This window comes from Phocoena sinus, chromosome 6, assembly GCF_008692025.1.
Source record: "Phocoena sinus isolate mPhoSin1 chromosome 6, mPhoSin1.pri, whole genome shotgun sequence".
Taxonomy (NCBI): Eukaryota; Metazoa; Chordata; class Mammalia; order Artiodactyla; family Phocoenidae; genus Phocoena; species Phocoena sinus.
The window spans coordinates 21,739,896-21,752,549 of record NC_045768.1 but is presented as its reverse complement, the minus strand read 5'-3'; the positions used below and the strand labels follow the sequence as shown (position 1 = coordinate 21,752,549).

At 41.5% G+C, this 12,654-nt stretch overlaps 1 protein-coding gene across 8 annotated transcripts in view; it reads right to left on the bottom strand.

Annotated features, from left to right (window-relative positions):
- The window catches only part of SUSD1 (sushi domain containing 1), a 144,369-nt gene that overhangs the window by 69,672 nt on the left and 62,043 nt on the right, over positions 1 to 12,654 (bottom strand). For all 8 annotated transcript variants that reach the window (XR_004350309.1, XR_004350310.1, XM_032634457.1 and 5 more), the window contains one exon: positions 10,258 to 10,450. Coding sequence is in view for 6 of the 8 variants with exons in the window: in XM_032634457.1 (XP_032490348.1) it covers positions 10,258 to 10,450 (193 nt within the window). In the remaining 2 variants the exon portion in view is untranslated. The remainder of the gene's footprint in view (positions 1 to 10,257; positions 10,451 to 12,654) is intronic.

Genomic DNA, 12,654 nt, shown 5'->3' with positions numbered 1-12,654 from the left:
GTACTGGCACAAAAATAGACATATAGGTCAATGGAACAGGATAGAAAGTCCAGAGATAAACCCATGCACCTATGGTCAACTAATCTATGACAAAGGAGGCAAGGATATACAGTGGAGAAAAGACAGTCTCTTCAATAAGTGGTGCTGGGAAAACTGGACAGCTACATGTAAAAGAATGAAATTAGAACACTCCTTAACACCATACACAAAAATAAACTCAAAATGGGTTAAAGACCTAAATGTAAGATTGGACACTCTAAAACTCTTAGAGGAAAACAGAGGAAGAACACTCTTTGACATAAATCACAGCAAGAACTTTTTTGACCCACCTCCTAGAGTAATGGAAATAAAAACAAAAATAAACAAATGGGACCTAATGAAACTTAAAAGCTTTTGCACGGCGAAGGAAACTATAAACAAGACGAAAAGACAACCCTCAGAATGGGAGAAAATATTTGCAAATGAATCAACGGACAAAGGATTAATCTCCAAAATATCAGCTCATGCAGTTCAATATCAAAAAAACAAACAACCCAATCAAAAACTGGGCAGAAGACCTAAATAGACATTTCTCCAAAGAAGACATACAGATGGCCAAGAGGCACATGAAAAGCTACTCAACATCACTAATTATTAGAGAAATGCAAATCAAAACCACAATGAGGTGTCACCTCACACTGGTTAGAATGGGCATCATCAGAAAATCTACAAACAATAAATTCTGGAGAGGGTGCAGAGAAGAGGGAACCCTCTTGCACTGTTGGTGGGAATGTAAATTGATACAGCCACTATGGAAGAACAGTATGGAGGTTCCTTAAAAAACTAAAAATAGAATTACCATATGACCCAGCAATCCCACTACTGGGCATATATCTGAAGAAAACCATAATTCAAAAAGACACATGCACCCCAATGTTCACTGCAGCACTATTTACAATAGCTAGGTCATGGAAGCAACCTAAATGTCCATTGACAGACAAATGGATAAAGAAGATGTGGTACATATATACAATGGAATATTACTCAGCCATAAAAAGGAATGAAATTGGGTCATTTTTAGAGACATGGATGGACCTAGAGACTGTCACACAGAGTGAAGTAAGTCAGAAAGAGAAAAACAAATATCGTATATTAACACGTATATGTGGAATCTAGAAAAATGGTACAGATGAACTGGTTTGCAAGGCAGAAGTAGAGACACAGATGTAGAGAACAAACGTATGGACCCAAGGGGGGAAAGCAGGGTGGGGGTGGGGGTGGGGTGAATTGGGAGAGTGGGATTGACATATATACACTAATATGTATAAAATAGATAACTAATAAGAACCTGCTGTATAGCACAGGGAACTCCACTTCGTTGTACAGTAGAAACTAACACAACATTGTACAACAACTATACCCCAATAAAAAATTTTTTAAAAAAAGAAATTATATCAAATTAAAAAGTCACAAGGAAATGAAATAAAAAAGAACATCTTGGGCTTCCCTGGTGGCGCAGTGGTTGAGAGTCCGCCTGCTGATGCAGGGGACACGGGTTCGTGCCCCGGTCTGGGAGGATCCCACATGCCGCGGAGTGGCTGGGCCCATGAGCCATGGCCGCTGGGCCTACGCATCCCGAGCCCGTGCTCCGCGGCGGGAGAGGCCACGGCGGTGAGAGGCCCGCGTACCGCAAAAAAAAAAAAAAAAAAAAAGAACATCTTGTAGTTAGCTTTCCTTCGCATTGTATTACTGGATAGAGTAGACTAAGAAGCAAGCGGTCTTTGATTTCAGCCGAGAAGATAGTCTTGGAGCCTCTTTGTCTGTACACATGATTAGAATATCGTGGCCCTGAAAAGAATGAGATGAATCCATTGCTTCTAGAGCCATTTAAAACCCATTTAGTGATGGGCTTCAATTCCAAATAACTTATTAATCTTTATATACCCCATGGGTATGGTTCTACCTAGCTGGATCTTACAATGTCATTATCTTATAAAGAACAACCATTTACTCTCCCCAGTTTTGGCGTGTTACAGATGATTGGATATTCCATACAAAATATATGCCAATTTCTGGCTTGGCCAACTGCAACTATGAGTTTCTCAGGCTGATGGTTTATAAGAGAAGCAGGCTGCCTTCAGACATAACTTTTCCACTACAGAATACCATTACAATATTTATCATTTTGTGGGAAAATATCAGAAACAATGTTAAAATGTTTAGACTTTATTATCTTTTGTTTGGACTTCGATTCTGTGAACAGGAATCAGTTATGGGGAAAGTTTTATAAAGTCCCTGTAGATCTCAAATTACGCATGCTGTTAGAAAACCTGCCATCATAAGCCACCGCATCAGTTAGGCGTTCTACCAGGGAATAGAGGAAAAAAGTGGTCTGTCCCTTCTTTAGATTTTTTTAAATTTACCAACACTATTTTAGAAGTAACTAAATGCATGCAGTCCTCTGCTAAAGAGAACAGAAAAACCAGTATTCTCTTGATCATAAATGATATGGTTTTAAAACCTCTAATTAGGAGCAGCCTAAATAGACAGCTGGTTTTGCAGGGTAACTATTGTTGGAAAGAATGGCTACAAGTCAACTATTTTGAAAGCAAAGTTACCATTTTTATAACACCTCTATAGCTCTATAAATAGGGGTATCATTTTATTATCCTTTAGTTAGTTGTCCTTGATGTACATTTCAGTTTGTCTTAGAAGGATGTAACATAGTTTAAAGTTGGGAGTTCGACTGTTATTTTGTTGAAATTTTTCTTAAGACAAATTTGGTATCTAGTTACAACTACCATGAGATTTTCAAGCTAAAAGTATGTGGTCACATTATATGGAGAGGAACTGGGATTCAACCACGGAGAAGCAGATTCATACAATTCCTTTAGCTCAGCTCCCTAGGCTCGGCTCCGCCTTCTAACCGAGGTGGCCAGCCTTCTTTTCAGGCACGGATTCTTGTTATTCAACTGGCAACACAGACCAACTGCTCCCTTGGTACAGATGAAAGAGGATTGTCTGAAGCACAATGGCCCCATCATTTATCAAATCTGAGCTGAGAGAAACAATATTTAGGAAACATTGTCTGAAAAACATGGACTCCAGTCATTCCTCCAAATAATCTAAAATAACCTAATCCTACCCCTGAATCAAGCCAGGTCAGCAGAGCACAGGCATTTCTAAGGAGTCTTTCCTTGTCCACCCCACAATGAATTGTGCTTTCCTCAAATATAATGAGCCATGTTGAGGGATGATGTAAGAAACAGCATCATAAAATCCTCATAAAATGCTGCTCATACATGGAACTATTTACGAAACCCCCCAGAATCAGAAATTCCTATCTGATCATGGTGTTGAAAATAATTGTACTTCTCCCAAAAAACACTGCTTTGTTGTAACCTTATGGATAATATAATGGCTCCCTTTCTGACTGGATGGGCTGAAAACTTAAACCTAAACGCGTGACCCACTAATGAACAAGTAAATAGGTTATAAGGATATGAACTATTCTTAGCCTTATCTGACATCTTTTTTTATGTCCCTGACTTTGTTTTCATTCTTCTTTAGGTTACCTATTTAACTTATTTTCTTTTATTTTATATACCTATGCAGGTCACTTAAAGTCCTTCCTAGAAAAAAGATAGGATATAAATTTAAAATTTTGTTTACAAAAATTCTAGGGCTTCCCTGGTGGCGCAGTGTTTGAGAGTCTGCCTGCTGATGCAGGGGACATGGGTTCATGCCCCGGTCCGGGAAGATCCCACGTGCTGCGGAGCGGCTGGGCCCGTGAGCCATGGCCGCTGAGCCTGTGCGTCCGGAGCCTGTGCTCTGCAACGGGAGAGGCCACAACAGTGAGAGGCCCACGTACCGCAAAAAAAAAAAAAAAAAAAAAAAATTCTATATTTAATATTAATGTAATATCACAAAGGAAAATATTAATAGATTGGGCTGTTTAGAAATCTAAAAACTTTACATGTCAAAAACACCATAAAGAGAATTAAAAGAAATTATAAAACAGGAGAAATATTTGACACAAATAGTAAACTCTTACCATATGAATAATTTGTATACATCAATAAAAACACAAAGTAGAATAGATAAATGAAATAATGATGGTAAATAAATCAGTCAAGAAATTTGGATGTTGAAATAAATGAATTTGAAGAAACTTAAAATTGCTTTCCTAACATAGACTCCTAGAACTAGAATGGACCTTTCCTGATCAACCCTCTAACATTACAGAGGTCATGTGTGTTCAAGGCTGCTATTTACCTGTCCTCATTTTTATAAAGGAAAGGACAATTTTGGCCTCTCTCCACTCCCTACTCACTAATCCTCAAGGAATGAACAGTAAATATGTAATCTGACAGGTAAGAAGGAGACTACTATTCCTTGGGTCACATTTCCTAGTGGGTGGAGTTCATATATTACAGGTCACTGCCCCCAAAAGATGCGGATTTTTGCTCTCTGGGACCTGCCTGTGCTTAGGCACAAGGGGCATGTGTACCTCCAGTCTCCAGGAGTAAGTAACCTGTCTTTGCCCACTCCCTCTCCTCAGATCTTCAGCCTAAGGACTGGGTGGGTAAACCAGGCAAGGTCCCCATGCAGATCCAACTGCCCATACTTCCAGGGGGAGAGGCAGTAGAAAACCCCATTTGGCCATTTCTAAGCCTCATTCTCCAATGTAACTTTTAGTACTAGAAACTGTGTTGGGGGTAGTTCCTGGGAACTTGCTCAGGCAATAAAGTTGATACTTCACTTCTTATTTGTCAGTCTGTAGGAAGGAGGGGTAAGATTCAGTCTCTCCCCCCTGCAACATGTGAATACACTGACTGGGACTCTGAGTTTATATAAAGAGAGGAGCTGCCACAGGGGAGCAAAGCACCATCAGGGAAGATGGAGGCTCTCGGTCTCTATAGCTGGAACTGCAAGAATAGATGAGGCAGATACTCGATTACCAGGAAAACTTCACAAATCAGGCAAAACACATAGGTTTCTTAGGCATGAGCCCTTTGAATTATTTTGGTTATCACTTTTTTTTTTTTTTTTGGTCTTTCTCTTTATCGGGTCTTTTCTTTCAAGTGAAGGCTTTAAATTGCCGAGAAGTAGCTAAGGTCTATGTGGTTAGAGCAGTGCTGCTCAAAATATGGACTGGCAGCGTCAGCAAGGCCTGGCACTTGCTAGAAATGAAAATTTGGCGTCTCCACTCCAGGCCTGCTGAATCTGAACCTCTAGCATGGAGCCCAAGGACCTGCGCTTTAATAAGCTCTCCAGCTGGTTCTTTGTTCGCTAAAGTTTGAGAGGCACAAAGAGAGCATTAGTGGAAGATTTTGATAGATTTCAGAAAGCATTTGGGGGAGCCTGACATTAGCAGACAACAGGAGATTAGCTGCCCAAAATTCTGTCCCTCTTTATCTTGTTCAGAAGAAAGAGATCTGAGAAAAGACTGAATCCATGGTTTGTCTACAGGCTCAGGAGTCACCCCAACACCACAGGCTCTCAAATTGCTCTGGATTGTTTTACAGAGCCCCAGACTGGGGATTCTACACCAGGGATTCTTCTTGGGTGGAGAGGATAAAATCCAGTGGGATTTTACCAACTCAAGTGCTGGGAAGGAGTCATAAAAGGTGTATGCCTAGAACCCTCTGTTTCTAAAGATGAGATCTGCCCAACCTCTGAAAAAGGAATGAAATCAGTTTAAAAAACAGGTTTGATCTTGCAAATGGGACAAGATTAGGAGAGAATGGAATAAAGTGAAGGAAAGCACACCAAGGAGGAGAAGAAAATTTGAAATCATATTAGCCCAGTTAGAAATCTATGACAAGGAAAAGGAGCTATATCTAAACATAACTGCTCTAAAGAGATTAGAAAAGCAGAAATATTTACTAGGTCAGGGAAATGGCTGAAAATCATCAAAGAGAAGAATAAAGGGACTATTTTGGAGAACAAACTAAAATGACTCCCCTAAAAGGGTACCCAGAGTCAGGTATTATTCTATCAAAAAGGATCCTCTTACAGTTTTAAATAGGGAACCCAGAGTAGGCATTAATGGAGAACACTTTAATAACTGGAGTTGTGGTGCTATGTAGTTACAGAAAATGTGGACATATTTAAAAAGAGAAATACTAGAAGGATCAGTGCAGAATTCTTCAGGTATCATTAAATGAATTCCAAGGTGGCATTGTTCTTACAGATGAAAGAGAGGGTATAGCCCAGGCTATAAGGAAGCCTGCCTGGGAAATGCAAGGATTTAGAATTTGAAAAGAAGGAACAGAAAAGCAGAGAAATGTTAAGGAGGATCCAGGGAGCATGACCCTTGATCAGGGCTGAGTCTATAGGCTAAACTGAATAAAAATAAATACCTCCTAACAAAAGGGAAGGTTGGCAGAATTTACCTGAACACTGGGTGAACCGTGGCACCATTCTTGCTCTATAGAGACCTCACTGGCAGAATCGAAAGTAATATGTTAGGAGAACAAAAATGTAAGTATGAAAACAAAAAGCAAATACAGAGAAGGAAAGTACTAAGACCGAGCAAAAGGTATTAGCCAGGCCTGGGGAGGAAGGAGGAACAGAAACAGCTGGCATGGAAGGTTGAAAGCTTACTACTCAGCTGGCCTGCCGGAGCAGTAGGAATACTTAGAAGGACCTGGAACACTGGAGGATTATCTCTCCGGATGCAGAAAAGGAAATGGTGGCAGGAAAGAATGCTTCAGTTCCCATCAAAGAAGCACAGGCAGTTCAAGTCTCAGAAATTCAGTTCTAAGAAAAGGTGGGGCTTGGGTGAAAAACCACTAAAACTAGGGGACTTCCCAGACCTCATTAGACCAGTGAAAACACAGGTTCCAGAAACTCAAGAGCAGCTCAAGGATCAGCTGAGGGTGATACTCCAGGGAAGACAAGGGAAACCTCCTAACCAGGAAGCAGGACTCAGAAGCAAGGCATTCAATAATAGGAAGCCACGCCACTCAGAATTAAAGCAATACTTAGGGTCTTTCTGGGGATAGAGAAATTCCGAGAAAACAGCAGGAAAGTGGGAGTGTGAAGGAGGCAGGCATGCAAGACAATGCACTTCTTTTTTTTTAGTTAAATATGAGCTTATTGAAGTACTTTTCTCCCCATTTGGTATGTTCCCTCCTTTTTTTGTTGTTGTGGTATAATTAATTTACAATGTTGTGTTAGTTTCAAGTGTACGATACAAGTATACAATTTTACATATATATCTATTCTTTTTCAGATTCTTTCCCATTATAGGTGATTACAAGATATTGAGTTCAGTTCCCTGTGCTATACAGTAGGTCCTTGTTGTTTGCCTACCTTATATACAGTAGTGTGTATAGGTCAATCCCAAACTCCTAATTTATCTCTCCCCCTGCCCCCCAGCTATCCTCTCCCCCAGCAACCATAAGTTTGTTTTCCATGTCTGTGAGTCCATTTCTGTTTAAGACAGTGCATTTCACTTGAAGAGCTTCCTACTGTAAATATGGGATGTCCTGCTCACAAAGAAAGGAGGCTCTTTCACTGCACAGATCAAGATCTTCAGCAATGGTGGAGGGTAGGTAGAAAAAGGGCTCAAAGGAGACATGAAAATAAAAGGTTCTAAATACTCGGGATAGACACCAAGAAAGACCTGGAACCACCATTGGCAAAGTTCCAACATTTTCAAAAAGCGTAGATTTCCTTCCCCCACAACAGGTGGGAAGCCTGGTGTCAGACTGAATCCAATAACCTCAAAAGAAGAGATTTCCCAAATTAAGTTGAAATTCACAGGGGGTGGACTTCGGACAGCTGAGTAACCTATAGAGGCTGTCACATCACATGCTAGATTATATGCACTACTGATAATCTGGGGTCCACATTGCAAAGGAGGAGGTAACGACAGTCTCGCTTTCTGAACTTGACACCATGGCCCCCTCGTTATACTCAAGCTAGAGACCTCATCTCCCACCACTTTCTCCAGCTCACTCTGCTCCAGCCATGCTGGCTCCCTTGATGTTCCCAGAACATGCCAAGAACATGCCTGTCATTTTGTGTCCCCCCTCACTTCCTTCAGACCTGTGCTTACATGTCTCTTTATAATAGAGGCCTTCCCTGACCATCAATTGACACTCCCTTGGCCAAGCTTTATTCTTCATCTTACCACTTAGTCCCACCTAACATATATTTCCTTACTTGTTTATCTGTCTCCTCTCCAACCTCCTGACTCCAACCCCATGACAGCTGAGTCTGTTTTATTGCTGCTACCTTGTCAGCTATCAGAACCTGCCTGACACACAGTAGATAAGAAATGAACACTTATTAAACAAATGCATTTACACATCCATGGTATTTGAAGTTTTTGCTCACGGTCCAAGGTTGAAAAAAGCAAGGTGGGTCCAGACTGACTTACGCACTAGATTCTAGGAACAAAATTTTCCCTTTTTTCTTTTTAAGCACTAAATATTTAGTAAAAAGCAGTAGATGTACTGCTTAAAAATGAGGGCCCTGGAGCCAGAATGCCTGTATTCAAATCCCAGGTGTACATCTCACTCTGTGTGATCTTGGGCAAGTTGCTTAACTTCTCTGTGCCTCACGATCCTTAATCTGTAAAATGGGAATAAAATAATGCCTTCCTCAAAAGGTTGGGTAGGTTTGGATTGACCGAAGGATAGCACTTTGAAAAATGCCTGGACATCCTCAGTGCTCAATAAACAAAGCCAGTATTGTCATCATCATTATTAAGTACTAGGAACCGTTCTAAACATTTTACTTGCAGTACGTCACGTACGAATCACTCAGAAGGTAACTGAGGCCCAGGTGCAAGAAGAACGTATCTAAGCCATTGGCTTTTCTTTTTTAATTGAGATGAAATTCACACAACATAAAATTAACCACTTTGAAGTATACAATTCACTGATGTTTAGTACATTCACAGTGTTGTATAACTATCACACTACTACAAAAAAAAAGATTTATAGGATGTAACAGTTAGAACACACTCGCTGTCTCAGGGAGGCCACTCTAATGGAGGCTTAGCAGAGAAGGCACTGGGGAGGAAAGAACCTGGGACTTGAGTGCCTTTACACGTTAATTTACAGGGAGAGGTGGGTGTTATTTTTAGACTTTAATTTCTCTGAGGATTTAATAATTGGAGGAAATGCATATTCAAATTGTGAGCATTATTCTGTAGCCAGAAAGGTATGTGGGGGCTAGGTTTATGCTGTCAGGAGGTCTTCATCGTGCAACCTCTGCTGATACAAGGTACAATCTGAGATGAAAAATACAATAAAGAGTGAATTTTCAGCCTCCGGTGCTGCATGGCCCTCATTTGTGTCTACTGCATTTCAGAGCCTTCCAAGTACAAAGACCAACGTGCCCACTACTGACCCACAAAGATCAGTCGGTGAACAGGATAAAGGCCTCAGGAAGGTAGGAGCGAGACCTATCTTATTCTACTGTTTTCTTTCAATGGTTTCCCAGAAATTTGTCCATTAAACCCAACTGATGAGGGACTTCCCTGGTGGCACAGTGGTTAAGACGCCATGTTCCCAACGCAGGGGGCCCAGGTTCCATTCCTGGTCAGGGAGCTAGATCCCACATGCATGTAGCAACTAAGAGTTCGCATGCCACAACTAAGGAGCCCGTGAGCCACAACTAAGACCCAGCACAACCAAATAAATAAATAAATATTTTTTTAAAAAAAGCAACCCAACTGATGAAAGAACAAGAGAAATGGTAGAGACTTCTGCATCCCTCCCCACCAGGGAGGGCTGTGGAGTTGACACAGCCGCCTCTATTTGGCTTCCTTGCAAGCAACAGAAGGAGCCTGACCTGCTTTAGGTCACTGTTCTCTGTGTCGGGTTAATGTGCTCGTACGGCGCTGTCAGGTGGCCTCCTTGTCCTACCCATGTCCAACACACTGCAGCTCACATTTCTGATCTCCTGGAAGTTCTAGTTGCCCATAATGACTACCCTTAGGGTTCAGCTGTCTTAAATTGGAAGTGAGAGATAGGAAGCCTTACAGTATTCTCAATCCATCACTCCTAGGAATTCCTGAGTAAAGCAGTCCACTCCTGGTCTGTACCATCTCTGAGCCTGAACCCAAGTGGGAAAGGGGAGAGGTGGTAAGATTCAGGGACACTGTGCCCCAGAAAACATTGGTAGTTTGTTAGAACTAGAACCCAGGTCTCTTGACTCTGAGACTATCATTCTTTATGCTGCCCCATGTTGTACAGTTCAATACACATATTTAACTTGTTGTCGTAAGATACCAAACAGAAAGACATCTACACCCACCTGCTGGTGCGGTTGTCATTGTTATTTGCACTGAGTGCTGCTCGGGAGATCCCAGGAGGGTGACATTCACTGTGTACTCAGTTGCTGGATACAGATCTAAACACACCACTGCAGTTTGTTCCCTCGTTGTGAAGTTAAATGATGTTGCGTGATAAAAATTATTCAGATACCACCTTTGACCTAGAACTTTAAACTGTCGTGAGATTAAAAGAAAGTGATGCATTAAATTAATTTGGCTTGCAGATGTCTAGACCATAAGCAAAATGGAAAGAAAGCAGGAAGTCTCCTTCTACTTGTCCTCACCCACACAGAATTATTTTTAATACAATAGCAGGCTAAACTGGACAAGAACTGTACAAAGCTACCCTACGTACCCTATTCAACCTCCCTCTCAACCAGCTATAAGACTAAGCTTAAAATGCATAACTACATCTCAGATGGACAAAGTGTCAGGCTATTCTAAAGTAATCCCTTGAGCCTTCCCAGGTGAAGGAGACTGTACTGGAGTTACTGGGCAAAATTCTTTTCATTTTTTTTCATTCATAAGGAATCCACAGACAAGCCTCATGGAACAGACTTTTTACACTGTATGAGGACTACCCCAAATTATGCATGCAAAGCAACTGAGTCATGGTACTTCACTGGAGCCTTCCTATTAGAGTTCTGGAAAACAGTTCTCGGTCCACAGAGTCATCACACACACTGGTAACCCAACAGTGCTCTAACCACTGCCAACTCAAGATGTATGTATAATATAGGGATTTATAAGAGAAAAAAACAAACAAACATGTGAAGGTCCCATAAGTAATATGATCATCCCTTGATCAATCAATGTGTTTTAGCTGGATGTACATGTTTTTAGTGTTTCCTTTGATGCTTGTGTCATTGGCTATTCCACCCTCTACCCTTCCTCATCACTGTCATTCTTCCACAGACATCCAAGACCCTGGCTCATCTGGGAGATTCCTCTCTCCCCCAATTCCTAGCATTCTCTTGGGTAACATAAAGGTCCTTATAGGTAAGCCATCAAAACTTGGCCTCAGAGTTGCTTGGGTTCAGTGCTGTGAAGTTCCTCCACTCTGCTTCAGCTACCCACATCCACCGCCACATCCTTGACTGTCATCCTCTGAGCTGCTCCACCAAGATCTCACAATCTCTTGTTCTTCTGGACCACGCATTCCCACTCAATCTGATCTCTCTCAGGAAATCCCCCAAGATTTCCCCACTCAAGATTTTCTACCACTATTTTAACACCCCCATCCTCATCTTCCCACCTATCTTGGATACCACTGTCTATCACTTCCACCATTCCCTTTGCCTGATACCCTCAACACCCTTGCCGCTTTGTTCTCAATTTCACCCATTCTTGAAAACTCAAAGCCCTGGGGCAATCCAGATGTTTGACTTCACCACTTCCGCATTCAGACTGCTGCCCTCTGCTGGAGAAAAACCTCACAACTATGGAGGCTGCATTTCTATACAAAGTCAGTCTCATCCTAAACTACATGTAGTTCAGTCTATAAACAAAAAATTACCTTCTAGTTAACAAACTTTGGATCACACTGTCTGTACGATTTTATAATATAGTCCTTTTACTTAACAACATATTAGAAAGTTTTTCTCTATCATTAATTCATTCTATAAATAGACAGACTGCCTATTATTTACCAGCCAGAGTATACAGTGTTGGTTATACAATAGTAAATAAGATACAGGTCCTAACCTCAAGGAACTCACAGGTAAGTATCTAGGCAAATAAAATACCCAGGGATAAGTGTTATAATACATGAAGCTGGAGGAGTACATGAAGCTGGAGGATCAGGGAAGGTTTCCTCATCTTAATTGTGGACCGAAAGAGAAATTAGCATTAACCAGGTGAGTTGGGGATGTGAAAAGTAAGGGTAGGAAAAACAATTCAGAGCAGGGACAGCGTTTGGGGGAGGAGGTCAGTGAAGGCCTCCCACCAGGGAGATGACTGAGCTGAGCACTGAAGGACGAGCAGGAGTTATCCAGGTAAAGGAGGGAAGGGCTTTGCAGGTAGGAGAGTCACCTATGTGAAGACACAGTGCTAAAGGGAGCACAGGAGCCGTTTGGGGGGTACAGGGCCCAGAGCTTAGAGAGCAGATTAGCCCTAAAGAAAGTGATTTAGGAGTCTTCAGCATGGAGATGGTCAAGAGAATGGGTAAGACAACCAAAGACGGGTATAGAATGACAAGAGAACAGGGAAGGCACAACCTTGGGGGTAATCAGATTTAACTTGTGAAAGAGACTGAGAAGGCTCAGACCAACAGGAGAAAAAGAGACCATTTCAATGGGAATATTGGTCCACAGCAACAGATGTTGTCCAGTGGGAAGCAGAAGGTATTTCATGTCTGCATAGTGTTCTATCCAATAAAT